Source organism: Lathyrus oleraceus, chromosome 6 (genome assembly GCF_024323335.1).
Source record: "Lathyrus oleraceus cultivar Zhongwan6 chromosome 6, CAAS_Psat_ZW6_1.0, whole genome shotgun sequence".
Classification (NCBI taxonomy): Eukaryota; Viridiplantae; Streptophyta; class Magnoliopsida; order Fabales; family Fabaceae; genus Lathyrus; species Lathyrus oleraceus.
Window position 1 is genome coordinate 406,270,387 of NC_066584.1, and position 22,400 is coordinate 406,292,786.

The window sequence follows — 22,400 nt, forward strand, 5'->3', positions numbered from 1 at the left end:
CAAAAAGTCTCATATCCATGTCATTTGAGTTGCCAATTGTTGGTAACTCTGCATCGAATCTTAGATCAAAGGCCTCAAAATGGTGCCCATTTGCTGAGTTAGCATATGTACCATTTCATGGTTACTCTCATCCATCTGCTCTCTAATAACGGCGACAGAACTCGGCGTAAAAGTTGGGACCGACTGGGATGCCAGTCCAAAACTTGGGGGTCAACCGAATGGGGTTGCCAAAGGTCCTAATCCTTGGTAATGTGGGAATGGCGATGATGATGTTTCGCCAAAAGTCGAACCGAGATTATGTATACTTGCCATAAACTCACTCGGCATTCCCAAAGTCCTGTGCATGGTGTAAGACCCTAATTTTGACCCTAAGATCCCTCATGGCATCACTGCTCATTGCATTGCATCAAGGATCATAGCATGTTTGGCTCCTTAACCCTAGGGTGGGACTTGTGTGAGTATTTTGAGACCACCGAGCATGCTTGTATTGTATATTATTGCTTTTCTTATTTTGATTACTAACCAAAAGCATAAAAATATGTCACTAACTCTTTTTGTTTTGAAGCTCAAGTGATCATGTGCTCCCTTGCTCCTAGGAGGCTCCTAAGCTCAATGAAATGACTAGATGAGGATGAGAACAAGCATGACAATGGTCCACAAAGTTCCTAATAATCATATATGCCTCCCAAGTATCTCAATTTTCCAATTTGATCAAGATAACCCAAAGGGCTTGAGGATTGTTTCCCAAGGAAACCCTAATTCAACTGTGCATTGATTGTGCCTTGCTCATGAAGCAACCTCACCCTATGATCAAATTTAATCAATGGAAGTTCTTTAATTCATTATTTTATGCATATATGATCCTATGTGAGAATCCTCAATCATTCATCAAGATTTGAAGTTTGGCCTTGAGAAGTTGACCAGTCAAGTCATCTAACTAAACTGAAGATCACTGAGATACAACTTTTAATATGTTTGTCAAATGAAGATGACCCCAAGAGAAAAAATGTTATTAAGAACCATATGAACAACTTTAATGTTCATCAAAAGTCCATTTGAAACTTGGAAAGTCATCATTCATTTCAAAACATTATAGGTCATTTTGACTGAAACCCTAATTTTAGGTCCACTTCCCAAGGACCTAACTTCCTTATTTTTTATTATTTTAAGGTGAGACCAAATGAATTGTAAAGCTTAAGATGTCTACTTAAAATGTTATGTTGTACAAAATTTCATAATCCTAAAATAAATACATGTGATAATACAAAACATTATAGGTCACTTTTGACCTAAGTCATTGAATTTGAAAAATGCCCAACTTCAAGTGCCCATAACTTTCTCATGAAAAATCCAAATGATGCAAAATTTAAGTCTAAATTGATCATATTGAGAATATCTACAACTTTGATGTTGGAGGTTTTCCATTTGAGGCTTGCATCATTGAAACAGAAGGGCTTGAAGATGCTTGCTTTTGGTGAAATTTTCAAAGTGGAACTTAAACATGTTTTGTGCCCAAACTTTCACAGCCAGTTTTCATTAAGTTCCAAACTCCAAATGAATTTTTTCCACACATGACTTTTGTTCCTTATTTCAAGGGCTTTCCAACCATTACTCACATTAATTTTTTGGACTTTCCATGTGGGAGTTTCAAAGAGCTTTCTATTTAGGTTCATTTTTGCATCTCACATCAAAACTTCATGTGCAAGCTAATGCCACTCCAATTGCACGTCCATTTCATTTCCAGGTGGTCTCAGCAAGGATTTGCACCCATTATTGGGCCTTACATAGGCTTGTACAAGCCCATGCAAGGGGAATTCAAATCCCATGCACACGAGGGAACCATGCTTCTCATCACATTTCAGCTATAAATAAGTGTGCATTCCCATTCAAATGGCAACCAAGTGAAGATCTGAATTGCTGCTGAATTGAAATCTAAACCCTCACTAAAGGAATTTTCAGTTTTCCATTTCTCTTTCAAGCTTGAATTTCAACATCATTAGTTGATCTTCAAACCTCAATTCCTTAACCTAGCATCACCATCACACTCCCAGGGCAAAAGTAGATCAAGAGCTTAGAGAATTCATGTTGTTTGAAGCTCCATTTCAGAGGTAGAACACCAAACTTTCTTGATCTAGGTCTTGCAATATAATGTGAATTCCTTTGGTTTATGCTGTTTTCTGAAGTCCTCTCACATGAGGCAGGCCAGTGGTGGTCTTAATTTTGCAAATCGTGCCATTTCAGTTCATGCACCATGATCTTCAAGCTCATGTTTCTCTCTAAATAGGGACTGTGAGGATGATCCATGGTTGCAGGGGTGATGTACATCACCTTAGCTTCATTTTGATGTCCTCTTTTTTCATTTTCATTGTCATTTAATTTCCTGCGCGTGGTGGCCGGATCTTGTTGGGTCGCCGGAGAAGATGGTGGTTTCCACCACCATCCCCACGTGGTAGCCTCCCAGCCATTGGATCATGCATACACGTTTTAATTTTGGCCTTTCTTTATGTTGACTCATTTAAATGCAAGGTGTAGCGCGTTTGACTTAGGTCTATCATGTATCCGGGCCTTAGAGCCATATGATCATTGCCATGTCAATTAATGAGATGATTTGATGGCGCTGGATTTTCCTATTTTTTTCTTATTTTCTTTTAATTTTAGTTAATTCCTTTTATTTTGAAAAATTCATAAATATTTTATTTGAAGTCACAAAAATATGAGACCAATGCCAAATTTTTTTTTGAAAAATCTAGTTTCATACTTTGATTTTTAATTATTTTTGTGACTTCATTTAATATTTTTTGTGAATTATTTGGTTTTTTTAGTTTTAATTCATTTTAAAATACTTTTTGATATTTGAAAATTCCAAAAATATTTTCCTAACACCTACGGATCATGATAAGTCAATGAAAAATAGTCTCATCAATTTCTTATTTGATTTGAGATTTATTTGAGATTTTAATTCATATTGTGTTATTTTTCATTGTTTTTAATTGTTTTTAAATAGTTTCTGATTTCAAAAATTATTGAAATTTTTTGTCAAAGTTTGTTTGACCATGTTAGACCTATGAGAATTTAATTGGACTTATTGAAGTTGATTTGAATTAAATTTGAGATTTGATCATATTTTGTTTATTTCATTTTGCATTTATTTTTAATTCAAAAATTACCAAAAAACTATGTTTGACTTATTGACTTGTAATCTTCATTTTCTTCTGTTTAGCATTGGTTGATGATGACTTGGTTCACATTTGATCAATTGAGTTTGATACTTTATTTCTCTTTCCATTCATTTCATCTTCATCCTTTTCTTTTTAATTTGGCCAATGAGTTAATGTCTTATGGTTAGTCTTGACAAGTGAGAGGTTTAACCTTCTTTGATCCAAACCAAACTCAACTTGATTCAAGATCAAGTGAGTTGTTTTGTGTCCAAGATAGGTTGCTTCTTGGTCAAGCAAAAAACCTAAAGTCCATACAAGGCCCTTTCTCTTTTCTTTTGGCATGGCAAGTTTTTGGAGTTTGGCTTACTAGTCATGATCTCTAACTTGTGTTTATTTGCCTATAGTTTTATTGACCGACCTCAGATAGGTGTGACTACTACGTTAGACCACTTACGATTGCTTAACATAGCGCTACATTGTCTTATGACAAACTAACATAACCATACTAATTACTAACTTTAATTTGAGCATTTTATTTCTTGCCCTTTACTTTTAATGCAATTTATTTCTTGCTCATTTATTCATATTACTTTTCATTTTGCTCACTTGAGCATATATTTTATGTTTATGCCATTTTCTTTTGCTCATTTGAGTTTATTATTGTATATAAATATATTGTTGTCTTGTGGTTGTCTTGCCTTTGTTTTGTGTGAACCCAATGCAAAAAGGAGAAAGGACTTAAAATTAGGACATACCCATGCTTAAAGGAGTTCAAGAGAAACTATGCCTCATGCCTTTAGAATGCTAAATTTGTTGAAGAGCAACTAGGCCTCATGCCTTTAGAATGCTAAATCTCAAAGTTGAATTCAAAGGACTTCCTTTCCAAAACTTATTCTTTGTCCATTCCTCTTATTGTATTGTGAACTTTTTGATGTTTGCTATTGTGTGATAGGGATTTCATCTTGAGATAGTAGGAAGTACCATTGTCATGAGTAGCCAAGTCAAGAGAAACAAGCCAAATGGAGATCCTAGGAGCTTGAATCCAAATTGTTTGATTGCTTGATTGTGTTTGCTAAGTCCAAAGGAAATGAGCATCTTGAATCATCTTTATGATCTCAAGAAAAGGAACTCCAAGGGTTTTACCTTCTCTCTTATCTTTTCATGCTTTAGGACTAGCCCTTCTCTTCTTCTCCTCATTCTAACCCAAGCCAAAAATCTTTTATTTCAAACTTTGACGTTGTTTTCAAACTAGAAACCTAGGCCTTATGCCTTTGATTTTTCAAAATCTTTTCATTAATACTCATTGTAAATGAATCTTAACCCTACTTTGACTTAATTTTTGTAAGTAAATCTAACTCGTAAATATAACTCATTTCAAGTTGTTTTTGTGGTTCCAATGACCACCTTATTAAAACCTTTTCATAAACATTAGTCATAGGTTTGAGTTATCATAGTGGTTGATGTAAACCCCGCCTCATCCTTAGTGATTGGATTATAAGCCTTCCATACTTATTATAGGGTTAACCCCTCACTAGTATGTTGAAGCCCTCCTCACATGGTGGATTGTTGGTTTAGGTTGAGTTTTCTCCCTTTGATAACAAAAGACCTTAAGGCTTTTGATCAAATCAATTCACCAATCTTTGTGATTTTTACCCCGAACTACGAGGTTTTGATCATACCTTTGTGATGGTACGTAGGCAATGGGTTCATCCATTCAAACAACAAATTTGTAAATATAATCTATTCTCTTCTCATCCCTCCAATCTTTTGCACATATTTTCACAAATACCAACCTACAACACATATTTGCAAAAAGGACCCCTTTAGAGTACTAAGGATGTTTTGGGTGCGTAAAACCTTCCCATTTCATAACCAACCCCCTTACCTAGATCTCTGACATTTTTATTAGTTTTTGATTTGATAAAACTTCTTACTTGACTTTTGTTCGCTTTTTAGCCTTTCCTTTGGACAAATAAAAGTACGGTGGCGACTCGAACTGTATCTTTACTTTTGGTTTAATCAATAAATCTAAAGGTAACCAAAACCCCGCTATACATGGGAACTGTAAAACTGGGCATGTATTTCCCATAAGTTCCTATTATTGTTGGTGTCGTCGTTTGTGGCTAACACGATGTCAGAATTGGACCCACAAACGCTGTCGAAACCGCCGATGCCACGCTGGAACCGACATCGGCCGTCTGTGACGTCGTCGTATCTCCCGCCGAAGACGTCATTTTTCCATTGCGTAGTCGCATACACTAAACACTCCGGAGTCCCACCAGGTGTGCCAATTTGTTTTTCGCCAACAATCTCTAACCTTCCTATCAGAGGGTTACTTGTAGGATCGGCTACAAAGTCCTAGACTTAGTGTTGAGTGTATGGTGGTTTAGTAGGGAAAGTCTTTGGAATGTTCAAAAGGGATGAATATAACTCTTGATGAGTTGGAAATGCAGTAAAGTAAATGCAATAAAAGACAAAAGTTTGATGAAAGTAAAGACAACAAAATAAAGACAATTTGATAAGTTAAATGACTGATAAATATAAATGGAGGCAAATGTACATTTTTTGCAGGGAGATGACTCTTTTCTCGTAAACGCTTTGGTACTTCAAGTGTACTCCTACTGCAAATGCTAAAAATGCCACCTATGAAATGATCCATAACACTTGCTTAAATACTAGTAAAAAGTAATCGTCGAGAGGTTAAAAATCTGTCTTGAGATGACACGTGTCAACCCACTTCTCCCATATACGTAGATAACTACCCACATTTCGGCCACCCACGATCACTCCTCATCATGGAGATATCCTTCGACTTCGATTGGCCCTTTTAATGTCGACCCTGGATTGTGCAATTCTTCGTCGACCTCATATTCCGACCAATTCCTCATCGACCTCATATTCCGACGGACTTCCTAATCAACCATGATTTGCCTTCTTTGGTCGAAATTTGTCAGCTAACAATAATAAAAGGATTAATGTGATCTAAACATTTAATTTCGGATATTATAAATGTATTCCTTTCAAATCCAAATTATTCTCATAAACAAACTTATCAACAAACCAGTTTAATAAAGAAAAATTTAATAAACTACTACATATCTATACAAAAAAACAGCAAATTTAGCATGATAATCCTGGATTTATATATGCTTAACAAATAATTAATTAACTATCTCCACTGCTCAATAAATAGTTAATGGTAAGTGATCAAGTAGATAAATTAATTTGACTGTAAATTATCGGCATAACTGAGAATGAGGGACAATTTTTATTTGAATCATAATAACCACCACACAAAATACAGCATTTTAAAATGTTCACATTTACATTCTTTCTCTCTTGCTAGTGCAGAATAGTATAAGCCTTGAGTATTTAGTAATGAAACACTCAAATAAAGCCAATACAATAGTTTTGTATTGACCTTTTATTTACTTATTATTTAAATGTCTTAGCATTATTACTTGAGCATAAAAGAAAAGGTAAAGCGAAAACAATCTAAATAAGAAAACAATTTGCCAACTGAGGCACTCAGTGTGAAAAAGGAGTAGCAAATTACACACTCAAGAGTACATAGACAAGTATACAGCAGAACACAGATCACAAATGAGCCATCAACAGAATACATCAGTTGATGAAGTTCCTGCCAGCTTAAGGGATGTTGCATTCCACTTCATAGTCTCTTCACCACAGTGCCTGTCGTTGGATTTAACGACAGGTAACTTAGCCGAACCAACATCAGGAGCTTCTATTGCAGACAACTTTTTTGCAGCAACTGCCTTCAGACGGTACCTCTCGGCTCTTGACCCGAGTACTTGGCCCAATATCGATGCTGCAATAGTAAATGCCATGGCTGATTTAGGCATCAAGACAGACTTCCTAAGCATTGCTATGAATGGAACAGCTGCGTGGACAGCTGCAAACCATGATGGCGAAAATTTCTTGGTATGTTCTCTCCATATACCTAAGGGAACATTAGCTGCCATCCCCATCATACCGATCACAAGAACTTTTGTTGGCAATCCCTGAGGGCGGAGATTCTTTGCAAATGCAGTGCGTGATATAGCCGCCCGAGCCGCAATTATTACCTGTGGGCACTTGTAATGCATACCGGCAGGAGGCTGAATAACCTTTGCTACAAGTGGAAGGACTTTGCTGACAGCCTGATATGACTTTGCAATTGGACAGTTCCCATTTTGCAGCCAGTCATTGCCTGCCTCATGCTTCGAGCCATCCTGAATATCAGTTAAATACACCCAATAAAATCAAGTTACTAGGCTTAAACATGCTAGTTATGAATTTAAAATCTTCACTAGAGAACTCTTTCATTGAAAATGAGCTGGCAGTGGCAAGAAAAGCAGATTGAATGTGTTGCATACCTTTGAGGAAGGATCTTTTTTTGAGGAGTTGGATTTTTTATTCTGTTTCTTCCACTTCTCATTAAATGAGTCAAAACCGAAAGGTCCACCAAATCCAAATGATGATAGACTAATAGTTGCCGCCTTTGCAGCCAAAGGATTGAATTGGGATTTTGGAAGTTCGGGCTTCATTTTGTCCAAACGCTGAAACGACCTCTCAGATAAGGGAACTACACCATCGCTCCCATGGAAAAGCCTAAATGCCAAATCAAAATTGGGACCATCTTCAAAAATTGGACCTTTAGCCGCACGCACCTGTGTAAGAGATGTTTCGTAAGTATATCAATTTCTATTTGAGATTAGTAACAGAACAAGTAAAAAAATGCTGTGTTTGTAGCTTAATGTATTAGCAAGTTAGATAGCAGATGGAGATATAATTATATAAAAATACAGTTAGTATCCCTGAACAGAAGCATTAATTTACAATAACTGCATTTTGGTCAGACTCTACATAGATCTGAGAAGTAAGAACAGGATATGACAAGCATCATTCTCAAACAACTGCTCGGTGGCAGAAAAATCCAAATATGCATAAAGAAAAGGATGAAATGAGAACTTACAGGCATTGGAAAAGCCAAAGGTGAAACAAATGAGAAATTGGTTGGTTCATTAATGTTCCTCAAGAATGGACACCTAAGGATAGAGTCCTCATTTATATCTCGAGTAAAGAAGTCCATTCCTCTGCTTCAAATCTAACAGACCTGCATAAAAGGAATCATAAATAAGAAAGAAACTCATCGTGGATTTGGCACGCAGGCACACATGCACAAACTTGTGAAGTTCACATCAGGATACAACTTTACAGTACCTAATGGCTAATACTAAACCAATATGATACAATATCACAACATTAAAATGAAAATCTCTAATCCCCCATTAACTTCATGAAAACAACATTTTAACTTGTTATTAAGATGTGAGAGTCTTAAAAATGAACTAATGCTGTAAACGTGTTTAATTTTTCCAGTCCAAACTTCAATTCAACCATGAAAAATGTCCCTATTTTCCCATCCTCAAGGGATAGGAAGGAGTTGTCATTTGTCAATGAATCAAATCAACAAAGCTACAATTCAACATCAATTAGTGAGTATAGGTTTAAGCAAGTTAAACATTATCACTTCACAAATTGCATTAATTCACACAATTAGAGCTTCTAACATGTCTAACCTTTTGCATCCCCAAAAGTCAACTCAAAGGCAAAATACCAACCAATTTTCTACATTCACCAATTTTCAAACAATTCATATGCATACCAAAATCCAATTCACCAATTTACCACCAAGTTCAAAACAAACGAAAAAAACAAACCTTTCCAACAACAGTATCTCAAATCCCAAAACAAAAACCAAATTATCACAACAAAAAAAAAGTCGTGAAAAATCACCGAAATGAAGAAATTGAAACTACCGATCTAGAAACAGAGATGAATAAGCTATAAGAAATAAAGAAATTTCAACAAAAAAAAACAGAGATAGGTACCTTTCGGAGATTGCAAGAGGCACACGCCAATGTAAGAGAGAGAAAGTGAGGAGAGAGAAAGTGAAGAATTGAAGCAACGAATGAGATTGAGAACGTGGTAGGTGAGAGAGATGCTAACTCTATAGAAAATTTTGAAGATTTTTTGCGTTCGGTACAAAATTAATGTGTTTAATATTTATTTAATTTTTTTTGAGTTTAAGATGGAAAAAAGATAAAAATAAAACTATTGAAAGTCAATTATGGCTGTGACGTGCACACGCCAAAGTTGAAATAACCAGAGTTATGTGCTAAGCACGAGTTTTATATCTGTTTTCTGAAAGATTTGGTCAAATTTAGTTCTAGAAAGTTGGGTATGGATCGACCCATATATTCGTTTACTCAAATTGAATTAATTCATAAATTATTCAAATTTATTTATTTGCATATATATTTAATTTAATTTATAATAATTCGAATAATTTTGGTTTTGAGATTGGGTTTGAGACTTTTAATTTGTGGACTCATTAACCTAACATCAATGGCTTTAGTAGTTTTTTTTTTTATTATTATTTTAAATAAAAATATATAATTAATATTTTACTAATAACCATAATTTTTTTTAAAATATTTATTTTTCTTTAATAATATTTCTAGACCAATAAAATTAAATATTATTTCTTATTTTATTTTATATTATTTCTAATTTATGTATTTTATGAAAATAAAGTGTCTAGTTGAATTTTATATTATTATCAAATATAACGTCGTATTGATAAATTCTATTAGATATCATACGATGTGTTTCATTGAATTTTAGTGTTACAAATGAGCATGGTTGTATTGAGTTCTCTACACAATTCGCAAACTCAATTCAATTCAACTCATAAATAAATGGATCGGTTTTGATAATGAAATTATGGATGAAAAATTCAACTCACTAAATTTTGAACACGTTGAATAACAGATTAGATCAAATCCGATTCAACTTAACTCGTTTACACTCTTATCTAGAAATATTATAAATATTTGATAAAAAATAAAAAGGTTTCTGGAACTTTAAATATCTTTATATTTATAATAGCATAAAATGTGCATGAAATTCATTGCATAGAACAAACTTATTTGTTATGTAAAATAGCAAATTTATTATTAAAAGTTTTTAACTAAAAAAACTAATTTAAAAGTGAAAAATTAGATGATAAACTACTCGTATCTAAAAAGTTGGTTATCCATTAGAATTAACTCATAAACTACAAGTAATTGTTAGCTCTGCGTAACAATAAATTTAAAAAATTATATTAAAATTTATATTGTTTGGCTTTATTTTTTCAGTTTACTAAATTTTATCTTTATTTATTCAATTTTTTAATATATATGTTAATATAATTAAATTAAAATTTAATCATTTTGTATTTTAATTTACCATTTTCTCATATTTTTTTTAGTTTTTTTTTTTAAATTTAAGTATTATTTTATATAATTTAGATATGTATTATATTTAAAAATATGTTATAATATTTAAAAATATATTTTATATTTAAAATAATATAATTTTATATTATATTTATAATAAATATTATGAGATATTTGTCTGGCTTAAACGCAATTTTGATACCTCTATTTTTAAGTTTTTTAAATTTTAGTCCCCCCATTTTAAAAATCAGTTTTTTAATCCCTAAAATTTATTTTTCTTGGAATTTTCATGGTCCCCCATCATTTGGCAGACTCATTAATGATGTGGCACATGCGCTGGACATTCATGTCACATTTTTTGAATATTTAAATGATATTAACATATAATTCATTTTACAAAATAATTGTAATTTATTTAAAACATTTCAATTTAATTTTTAACATTGTAAAAATAACAATGTTACATTTTTAGAAATCCATAAATCCTTTTGAACCTTAATTACATTTCCCAGAAGATCATGAAGAAACCCTAAATTCACTCAAGCACACTGATCGAAACATCTAACACGAAATTCTGAAATTCGCGAAGATGACTAGTGGACAAGTGAAGTTCTATTTAAGGTATGTTTTCTTCTCTCTCTTTCTGGGATTTGCAATTGTTTTGTTTTTAGTGATATTCGTGTGGTCCATTTTCCTTTTCAGCTGTTTTGTTGTGGTACCTTAGTTGTTTCTTGTTTACATCCATGTCACCATGTTTTGTTTAATGTGTTATTGTGGTCCACCATGTTTTGTTTAATCTTTTATTGTGGTCTCACTGAATGTAAACTTAGTCTGATGTTAATATTTTGTTGTGGTCAATAATTTTCAGGTCAACTCAAGCTAATAATGTTAAGTTAATAATATACCCTAGGGGAAATTGTTTCGGAACCCGTTAAGTGGTATGTTGGTGGAGAGGTAACTGAGATGAATTGATGATGAGATGTGGATTTCATATCATACATGGATGTGGAAAGATTGATTAAAAGTAAGGGTTATGTAGACATAAAATGTTTGTGGTATTGGAACCATGTCTTCAGCTTTGCACGTGGTCTTAGACCATTGAATAATGATAAAGATGTGTTGCAGTTTGTCGAAGATGTTATAGGACACAGGGTGATGGATGTATATGTGGAGCACAAAGTATCTGACCCCCATGTGATTGTGGATCCAAATGAAATAGAAAACTACATTGATGAGGATGAGGTACAATGTAATGGTATGAGGATGAGGTACAATGTACTGGATGCTTGCTTTTTGAATGGGGAGTATGTGACCAATGGGATTGAGACCTACTGTGTGAATCTTAAAAATGAAACATGTTAATGTAGAAAGTGAGATTTGTCTAGAATACATTGTTGTCATGTAATCACATGCATTTGGAACATCAAAAAACAACCTAAAAGTTTTGTGGCTGAGTATTACAAGTATAATTCACATGCATTTTGACTTCGTTGGTTTGCATGATCTGTATGGTTGATTGTGTTTATGAGTTTTTTAGGAAGTCAACTTTTGAGAGGACATGCTCAAATATTGCATTTCCAACAAATGGACCACAATTGTGGCCTATAGTTGATCATGTGTCAATTTATCCTCCTGCTATGAGACAAGCAATTGGTCGTCCAAAGAAATTGAGAAACAAGGCAAATGATGAACCAAAGAACCCTCATGTGCTTTCAAGGAGACTTGCAACTGTTACTTGTAAGAAGTGTGGAGAAATGGGACATAACAAGAGAAAGTTGCAAGGGTAAAAAGGTTGCTGGTAGAGCAATACCAAAGGAAGGAAACAAAGTAAAGAAGACAAAGACCATTAAGGGTGGAAACAAAGCAAAGAAGGTCAAGAAGTCAAGTGAAAACCAGATTGAGATTGAGATGTGTTCTCAAGCACTACAAGCTACTCAAGATTAAATGCATTGATGTTTTATAATACCTAGTTGTTTATGCTATGTTATGGTTTGTTGTGTTAGATTTATGAACCAATATGGTTTGTTTGTGAACCATGACCTTTTTTGGATGTAATATGGTATGTTATGAACCAATATGATATGTTTATGAACCATTATCTTTTTGATGTAATTTGGTATGTTAGGAACCAATATGGTATGAACAAGTTGTAATATGATATCTTATGATTTTTTGATATAATATTCAACTGTTATGAAAATTCAACTATTAGGAACAAGTTATGATTTGTTATGATCTTTTGATATAATATTCAATTGTTATGGTTATTCAACTATTATGAACAAGTTATGATCTGTTATGATATGTTATTCAACTATTATGCAACTAAACCAACATATTGTAATTTCATTTCATTATCAAGTCAAGTTACACAAACAATGTTATAAAAAGGAACACAACTGAATCAACATATTGGACCTATCAATTTAAACCAACAATGTTACAAAAAGGAACACAATTGAACCAACATATTCTAAACATGTTACAACATATAACCTAAACATATTGGACCTATCCTATTTCATTATTGTTGAAATAACATGTGCAATTAACATAACAATGGTAATCATCCAATTGAGCTTCAAATGTTTCTTCAATAATTTCATCTTCATCTTCATTTCTTCATCTTTCCTTATATAATATTTCACCTTTTGCTTCTCATCATTCAAATTCTGCAGTAATGACGAAATAACTTCCTTTGCCCTTGGATTCATCTCTTCATCCAACCAAACAAAGTGGTTACACTTCTTGTAACCTTGCACCTGGAGAAAATAAATGGAGTAGAATGAAGTTGTTTTAGTGAATATATAACTTAACAGAGAAGAACAACAAAAATAGCATAAAGGAAATCACACCTTATACATTCCACAACCATAGAAACAATGTCCTGGGTTTGCATCAGTCCATGTTGTCATCAGTGGAGCATTAATACCACAATAACATTCGTACCTCAATGAACGATTTTTGTAGCTACTTTTTGAAACTATTTTTTCAGACATTTTAAGATGAGGAAGACGAGTTTGGGAACGAAACAAAGAAGGAGGATTAAAGATGTCGGAAAGAGAAATCGAGTTTGAAAAATGACAAGAAGAAGAAAATGGCTAGGGCATGCACGCAGTGAGACAACAAAGCTAGTTTCCTTCCATTAATAAAGGCAATAACAATAATTCATTTAAAATTATTATTTTAATTAAAATTGTTTTTTAATACAAATATTAATTACTGTGAATTAAAATATTCAATTAGAACTAACGTGGATGTCCAGCGCATGCGCCACATCATTAATGAGTTTGTTAAATGGAGGGGGGTCATGAAAATCCCAAAGAAAGTAAACTTTAGGGACCAAAAAGTTGGTTTTTAAAATGAAGAGACTACATTTTTAAAAACTTAAAAATAGGGGAACCAAAAGTGTATTTAAGCCTTTTTATTTTTATTTTTATATAAAAACAATTTAAAAAAAAATATCTATTTAAGGTCGGGTAATTCGAAATGCATATAAAAGCAAACTCAAATAATAATTTTTGAACTCATATCTAGTTTTAATATATAAAAATAAACTACTACCAAAATTATATTTAAACTTTGATAAAACCAGTTTAAAGAGTTAATTTATTACCTCTAACTACCATTTTACATTCTTAATTATTGCAATCTTACTAATAAATACTGATTATCACAATTGTTACTTCCAACGTACATTCATTAAATTACATTAAGAATAGTCAGTAAAAACCTTTGTACTCCCATCTCTATTATGGCTCTTCTCTATTACCTAGAGGAAGTCATAAAATTTACAGATATGCAATGAAACCTTTTACATTCTAAAATAAAGAGATAAAAAACCCTAAACACTTGCAACTTTTCATATACTCCCTCCGTTTCTTTTTAAGTGTCGTTTTAACATAAAGCTCTCCAACCAAGATAAATGAATTGTTATAATTTTTTTCCCATTATACCCTCATTTTAATCCACCATATACTTTCTCTTTCTAAATAAAATTCATTAATATAAGTACTCATTAAATTATTTACTTCAAATAACTAATTCCATAATTTTCTCCACATAACTCTCTCTCTCTTCCGTTGCATTTTTCAACTACTCCTAAATTTTTGGAATTAATATTGCTTGCTATAGGAATACGTACTGCTTGCATTTTCATTAATGGCTAAAGGAAAACTTATTGCTTATTGTTTCAATGAATGGCTAAAGGAAAACTTTGAATAGGAATGGGAGTTATGTATGGGAATGAGAGTACGTATTAAGAAAGAGAATTTTATGGAAAATGTGGAGTGAGTTATTACATATATTAAGAAAGAAAAATTTATGGAAAATATAAAGTTGAGTTATTTAAATAGTAAGGGTATAATTGACAAATTGTAACATTAAAACATCAAAACGACACTTAAATAGGAACAAAAAAAATCTTCTAAAACGACACTTAAAAAGAAACGGAGGGAGTATATCCCAAACACTTTCAAATTTTTGTATCTATCAGAATCGTCACCAACATCAATTGGTAGAGGAACCAATTGAGAAAAACTAAGGTAAACCAAAGAGAAAATAACGCTCGCGTGCTTGCATCTGCGTTTAGATCTGAAATGTGTTATGTGTTATCGCCACCACCATCTCACAAAAAAAATTAAGAGAAGAAAACTAATGAATCATTGAACCTCCCTCGCCTCGAATGAAACCCTCAACGACGTCATGTCTTACCTCTCCACAATCCTCAATAAAGGTTCTCATATTCATTTCATTCAATTTTCATTTATAGATTCCGATTTTTCAAATTAGACGTTTATGTTATGCTTTGCTTGGTTTACGCCCAAATAGAAATGATTTTTTAAAAAAACTTCAAAAACAATATTGATACCTTACTTTATGTTGATGATTATGTTAATCGTATTGAAATTTGATTTGACTCGGTGTAGGATAAGAAACGGATTTGAATCATGAGGCATGATTGGGTGTGGTGATTACAATGGATAGCAAGAAAGGAGCAAATCAAATTTCGTTTTAGTTTATGTTCGCTTCTGATTTTGCTTGCTAATATGTGGTTTCTATTTGTTCTAAAAAATGAAAGAGGAATTCATGTTGTTGCATATAGATTTCTACTCTGGAAATCATAGGTTTTTTATCCTTTTATTTTTATGTTTTGTGGGGATAGTGTTAGGTAATTTTCATCTGGTAATAAAGAAATTATTGTGATGTGATACATGTGTCCGAAGTTTGTACGATTAGGGTAAGCGTATGGCTGAGATATTGATTATGGATTATCATCGAGGGGCTAAAATGGAGGTCATTTTCAATTTCCTTTTGTATTATTTCAAATTGTTTGTTGGATTGGATTCAATTGATTCATTGTGGAGTGTATTTTTTAGTTTAGAATTTTTAGGATCTTTAACACAAAAGGATCCAGAATGTGCTTAGATGATGGGCGTGTCCTTAGTAACTTTGTTGCTCAGGTGGCCCTTTCAATTTCAAATATAATGTCATGGGGTGTTGTTGTGTTTATTTAATATTAATGTCATGGGGTGTTGTTGGGTTTATCTAATCGATATCCTTGGTGTAGGCATTGAGGAAGGAGCCTTTGACAGTTTATGGGGATGAGAGGCAAACAATGAGTTTCCCGTATACCTTAGAGATAAATCCTTTCACCCTAGTGGATAGAAAGCCATGTAGATAACTTGTTGCCATCGTTTATAACGAGTCCATACAAAATTATCAAAGCAATTGCTATTTGAATTTCTATTTAAAGATCATTGGTATACATTGACAATAATCAATACCTTGCATATTGAAGGTGTGAAAAACACAAGAAATTGGGGGTTTGAATTGGGTTTTAAAAACAAAATATTTCTACCAACTCAAAAAAATCAACACAATCAAAAGAACAAAGAGAGAAAGACACGAGGATTTTTATCCTGGTTCGCTTGAAATCAAATCTACTTCAGTCCACCTGCCAAGGTGATTTCACCTTATACACAAGGTCTTAATCCACTATAATCAAACAAATTACAAGGAAATCATAAAGAACAACTTTCTTTGTCTTCTCAAGGATCTGACTACAACTTAGTCTCCTTAAGGAAATCATAAAGAACAACTTTCTTTGTCTTCTCAAGGATCCGACTATAACTTAGTCTCCTTAAGGAAATACAAACAAACAAGTTTGAATACAGATTTTTGTGTTACAAGATGCTTATAGACAAGTAGATTTTACACATATGAAACACAAACACTTAAATAAAAGTAAGCACAAAGTTGGGAGCTTTTTTACGTAGAAAACAATCTTGTAAGTTGTTGCATTTTTTTCTTTAAGTCTCCAAGTGGTACTTATATAGCATAAGAAAGGGACCGTTGGAGGGAAAATCCGGGATACCAAAAAGCAGTTGTCCACTAACAAATTAGTGATAGGTGTGAAGAATAGTATTATCCTTTGCCCACGTTTTCAGGAGTGGAAGGAATATTTTTTATTTGTACCATGTACTATTTTATCACGTATCCACTTGATATTATCTTCAAAATCATTGGCTTCTGATGAAAAGTTGATGAAATTTGAAAAGCAGAAACACACAGCTGAAATCATAATCTTCAGTCAGAATCTTGACAGCGTCGACATTTGGCTTGAGATCTTCAGAGTCTTTAGCTAAGTAACAAAACTTCAGAAGATTGACATTCTTTATAAGCTTAATGATCAGAGTCACATCCAAAAGCAGAAGCGGAGATAACATTGCAACAGCAACATAACGTCTTTCTAGAACTTCTTAGGAGTGAATCAACACAAAAGTAGAAAGAACATTGCAACAATAACATAGCGTCTTTCAGAACTTCTCATAAGTGAACCAGCAGAATCCGGAACAAATGTTTAGAAATTGATGACGTAGAACGTCATAAACTCATAATCATAACTAGTTGTTAAAGCTACACGATACCAAACCATTAGAGTACCAAAATTGTTCTCAAACACATACTGCATTGTTATCATCAAAACTCAAAGGTATAGATGTAGAACCAAATCTTATTCTAAAAATATACCCCTTTTTGATGATGACAAAACCATGTATTTTGATGAATAATTTTATACATGGTAATCACAGAAGGATAATCACAAAGAAGCACAAAGCTCCCCCTAAGATGTATAATCCTAAAAAGATAAAATCATAATGAAAGAACATTTTCCTGATTAACCTTTTTGTAGAACCAGAATGATCTTCTATCAGAATTTGGCTTGTCTTCAAAAGTTGCTTAAACTTATCCAGAACACTGGTTGTCAAAGTCAACATTATGATAAACTTCACTTCATAAGCTTGGTTGAACTCTTTTTGAAAGAGCTTCAGATCCTGGTTCTTTTTTAAAGAGCTTCAAAGCCTAGTTACAAATCCTTTTTAAAGAGCTTCAGAACCTAGTTAAAACCTGAAAAGCTCAATTTTGGTTAACATGGAGTTCACAATTCCTCAAAACTTGATGCCTGGTTATGTTTGGTTGGAAGTCTTTCTCAACTGGTGAAGTTAAAACTTCAGACTCATAGAGTAAACCATTTATTCAGAAACTGGTAAGTAAAGAGCTTTTGTTCTTCTTGACTTTCCCTGGAAAAAAATTAACAAACTATTCTTCGAAGTAGTTGTTAGCTGAAAGACTTGAAAATGTTTGGGTTCTGATTCACAAACATAGGTATATCAAAATCAATTACGTTTCTCCCCCTTTGTCATCGATCAAAAATACATAGACAAAATAAAATAAGGAAACAATAAGATTTGATTAATACAAAAATGCCATAAGGCACAATAGTACAAAAGTTTGCAAAATAGATACAAAAACACTTAGACAAAATAACACAAAAGTGCATAAATTATTTTTAAAAAAAACTAAGGGTTATATGGAGAAGGAGGAGGAGGCGGAAATCTGGAGAGAATAATTTCGAAAAGAAATTCCTGCCTATCCAAGCGATGTCTGACAAGGGCACTTTCTTCCCCCATCTCAGCGAGACTCTTCAGAATCATTTCAGGAATTACCCCAGAAGAAGTTCCATCAGCATTTTGATTCTGAGAAATAATAATTTGTTATTTTGGCACACTGTCTTTAGCTTACTGTTAATCTTCATACACGACTTTCTTTCCTTTGTCCAGTTGAGCAGAAGTATCTTCCATGGTAACATTTGGATGTCCAGAAGCTTCCTCAATCTCCATTGCTACTTCCTCAATTTCAGGAGCAGACATAATGGAGCACATTGTAAATGTAAGGCTTCCATTGTAGGTTCAAACCTTGAACAAAAATTCCTTTAAGAAACTTTGTATCCAAAGTTCTTCAACTTAGAAACTTTGGAGTTAACCAATTTCTAATATGCTTCCAGGCCGCATCACTTTCTGCTAGATTAGTGGATAAAACACTACTCCACATAGCATTGTGAAAAAAACTTTTTGAATCTAATTCAAATTTCTTCAGAATCTTACCAACATTAGGTTCTTTAGGTTTCGGTTGGCTAGGATATCTGACATAAACATCAGTGATTGTAGGGTGAAAGTCAGGGCCATAGACATTTGGTATAACAAGAGAGGAAAGGTTTGTATATTAATCATTATAATCAGACACAACGTGATATGGTTCAAAGTTGAACAAGCCTTTGGGAGTTCCCTCAGACTCTTTGTCACCAGAATCTCTCGAATGAGATTTTCTGAGTGGCTCATTTGGATTATTTGGTTGGGGAGCAGAAACATCTAGAGATGGTATTGGAATGGGTGAAGATATAATTGGTGGAGGAGATGGTGTTTGTGGCTTCTATTGTTATTGTAAGTGAGTTTCAGAAACTATATGAGTTTCTGTAATAAGTTCTAAAGTGGTTATATAACCAAAATGTTGTTGTTGTTGTTGAGATAAAATTAATGGTTTTTGAATTGAAAGGGTGTTATGAGATGGAGGTGATGGTGTTGGTAAGACACTTGCAGAAACATTAGGATCAAAAATAAAAAGAGTTATGGCCATAGAAGACTTACCGGGGATGGATGCATTCGAGACCTTCTATGACTTCTGGGTAACACTAGAAGTATCCTTCAGAATCACTATTTTTTGAAGCTTACTCAGAGGCACATCATCCAAAACCATTGTCACCTTCTTCTTCTTCTTCGGTGGTTCAGAAATTCCTTCTCCTTGAGTGTCTTTCTTCTTGTTGCTTTTCTTCCTCTTCCCATAAGCTTTTGGGTAGGTTTCTGTAAGATTGAAAGGATTAACCAATGGATCAACTCCTTACTAAATGCAGTTAGCAATGTAGTATGCCATAACATCTGGATGATCAATCTGAGTGAAGATTGGGAAGTTTGCAATAGGAATTCTTATTCCACAAATATATTCCTTGGTATGAAGGTAATCTGGTTTGACAACTTTGGAAATAAGACCCATACTCTTCAGATTCTTTTCCCATAAGACTTTTCAGAATTCGTGACTAACTCAACAGTTAGTCCATTAACCATAAGGTTTTTAACAAGAGGATTCTCCACCAGAATGTCTGAGATCAGTCTTCCATTGGAGATAAACTTCCCCTTTTTAGAAGAACTTCCAATTCTGGTTTCTCTTATTGAATCCCTCAGGAACCTAAACAGAATAGCTGGAAGCACCAGCTTGATCCCTTTCTCTAGAAAGAATAACATGAACTTTTGAGTTGTGTTGATGTAGTCAGAAGAATAGGTGTTAGGTCTACGATGAATGCAACCCAGGATGATTTTAAACCATACTCTCAAAGTATCGGTTAAATATTTGGCACTAGGATTCTTTCCATCATCAAACTTTGTTTCTTCTTTAAAGATTATTGATGTTACCTTTGTGTCTCTATGTGCATCCGTTTTGAAATTATAAACCTTCTTCCCATAACCATTGTGAGAAACCAAATATGTGATGGACTTTTCTGTAACCACAATCTTCTTGTTCGTTATATAGGAAGTGATTGTGTCTTTGTTCGCAACAACATAAATCCAGAACTGTTTAACAAGAACTGAATAGACCGGTCCTTTCAGTCTTTCAAAGAACGCATTTCAGCCTTGAAATGCCAAAGTTCCGGTAAGATCAAAACCATTGTGCTTCAGGTTTTGAAAAATCCATAATAGTTTCACAAAGAACCATCAGTTCATTCCCCGCGCGTGTTGAGGGTGAGTTCAGGAATCCCTTCCATTTAGGGTTGTTCCGTTGCGGGATTGTTCTTTGAAAAGTTACAAATATTTTTATAAATGAAAAAAGGTCTATTGTTAATATAATTATTTTTTAATACGGGAAGAAGTTACCAATATTTTTATAAACGGGATAAATCTATTGTTGATACAACTATTTTTATAAACAAGAATAAGTTACAAATATATTTATAAACAAGAAAAAGTCTATTGTTGAAACAATTATTCTTTTAAACGGAAATAAGTTATAAATATTTTTATAAACGAAAAAAATTCAATTGTGTATACAATTATTTTTATAAACAAGAGTAAGTTATAAATATTTTTATTAATGGGAAAAGTCTATTGTTGATAAATTATTTTTATAAACGAGAATAAGTTAGAAATATTTTTATAAAAGAAAAAAGTCTATTATTTATACAAATATTTTTATAAACGGGAAAAGTCTATTGTTGATTCAATTATTTTTATAAACAGTAATCAGTTATAAATACTTTTGTAAACGAGAAAAAGTATGTTGATATATTTTATTTTATAAACATGAATAAGTTACAAATATTTTTATAACGTATACACGGATTCTAAGCGTTTATACTGTATCAAATAAGTGTATTATTTTTGAAAAAATTTAAAAATACTACTTGTATCAAAGAATAATGGTTGATGCATGTTATTAATCTATATTTATAATTTTATGAATGTTTATGACCTATAAAACAAGTTTCAAAGTTGATAAATGAAATATAACAACGTATAATATTAAATATTTTATTCATGTTACCTTTTTATTTAAACATTAAAATTATAATTGATGAATTATATTAATTTATTTTTATAATTCTCTAAATGTTACCTATTAAAAATATAAATTTAAAATTGATAAAACATATATTATGAATTCAAACGAGAATCCATAAGAATGCGTTTTTAATTACACTAAAAAGTTTGTATCCAATCCTGAAAATTCTTAGACCCGTTAGGTTTTGTCCATTTAGGGTCGGGTTATTCCGTTTTTGAGAGCTGTATATAAATATTTTTATTGTGAATATTGATTTATATGATTTGGTCAATAGAGTTAGTAGTTGGTTGGTGTTGTAGTTGGTCTTGTTCATGCTTTTTAATATTTTATTAATTTTTGAAGAGATTCCATTTACACCACATATGAGTTTTATTTTCATTTTTTTTATATAATTATTGCTGTCATTACCTGATGTATAAGGGAATGAATATGAATATATTAATATTAATATTTTGTTATTTCTTTGTTCATCTCATGAAAGGTAAATTTATTAACATAAGGATAAAAAATTATAAGAATAGATCGTGGTTTAAACTTTTACCACATACTACTTCAGTTATGAATATATTGTCGTGTGCCCATCACTAATACATCAATTATTTATATTTTCCTTAAACTAATTTTAACGATTTGCCATTCATAAGCAAGAAATGGAAAAACTCATATATTATAAATATGCTTGTACGAATCACTGAATTTTAACATATTTTTTCTGATAATGACTTTGGTGCATTAAGAGCCGTTTGATTGAGTGGTTTATGTCAGAAATTAAAGTTTGATGAAATAATAAGATATGATAAGTTAATTTTTAAATTTTATACTATTTAATATTTTAAATTTAAAAAAATTATATCGAATTTTTTATTACATTATATAAATTTAAATTGAGTTAAAAACTAACACCACAGAATAATAATAATTTACCGATGTATTGCTTAAAATATTAAATTAAACTCTATAATGAAATAAGTAAACAAAATATTGATATTAAATATTTTTAATAAAT

General features: G+C 32.4%; 1 protein-coding gene across 2 annotated transcripts; it reads right to left on the reverse strand.

Moving 5' to 3' along the window:
- Positions 1–6,403: 6,403 nt before the first annotated feature.
- On the reverse strand, positions 6,404–9,319 carry LOC127097986 (uncharacterized). Of its 2 annotated transcripts, none has more exons than XM_051036482.1 (4): positions 9,053–9,319; positions 8,134–8,274; positions 7,535–7,828; positions 6,404–7,390 (listed from the first exon to the last, which is right to left on the reverse strand). In XM_051036482.1, the coding sequence occupies exons 2-4, from the start codon at positions 8,248–8,250 to the stop codon at positions 6,770–6,772; spliced, it is 1,032 nt and encodes a 343-aa protein (XP_050892439.1). In that variant the 5' UTR covers positions 8,251–8,274; positions 9,053–9,319; the 3' UTR covers positions 6,404–6,769. The 2 variants fall into 2 exon arrangements, with proteins under 2 accessions (XP_050892439.1, XP_050892440.1); XM_051036483.1 differs by lacking the exon at positions 9,053–9,319 and adding an exon at positions 8,882–9,038.
- Positions 9,320–22,400: the final 13,081 nt, after the last annotated feature.

Excerpts from the sequence above, each read along its gene's own strand:
- LOC127097986 (XM_051036482.1), bottom strand. The coding sequence starts at position 8,250 with ATGGACTTCTTTACTCGAGATATAAATGAGGACTCTATCCTTAGGTGT. Across the intron at positions 7,829-8,133 it reads CTTTGGCTTTTCCAATGCCT|GTGCGTGCGGCTAAAGGTCC; the intron begins GTAAGTTCTCAT and ends TCTCTTACACAG. Across the intron at positions 7,391-7,534 it reads AAAAAGATCCTTCCTCAAAG|GATGGCTCGAAGCATGAGGC; the intron begins GTATGCAACACA and ends ACTGATATTCAG.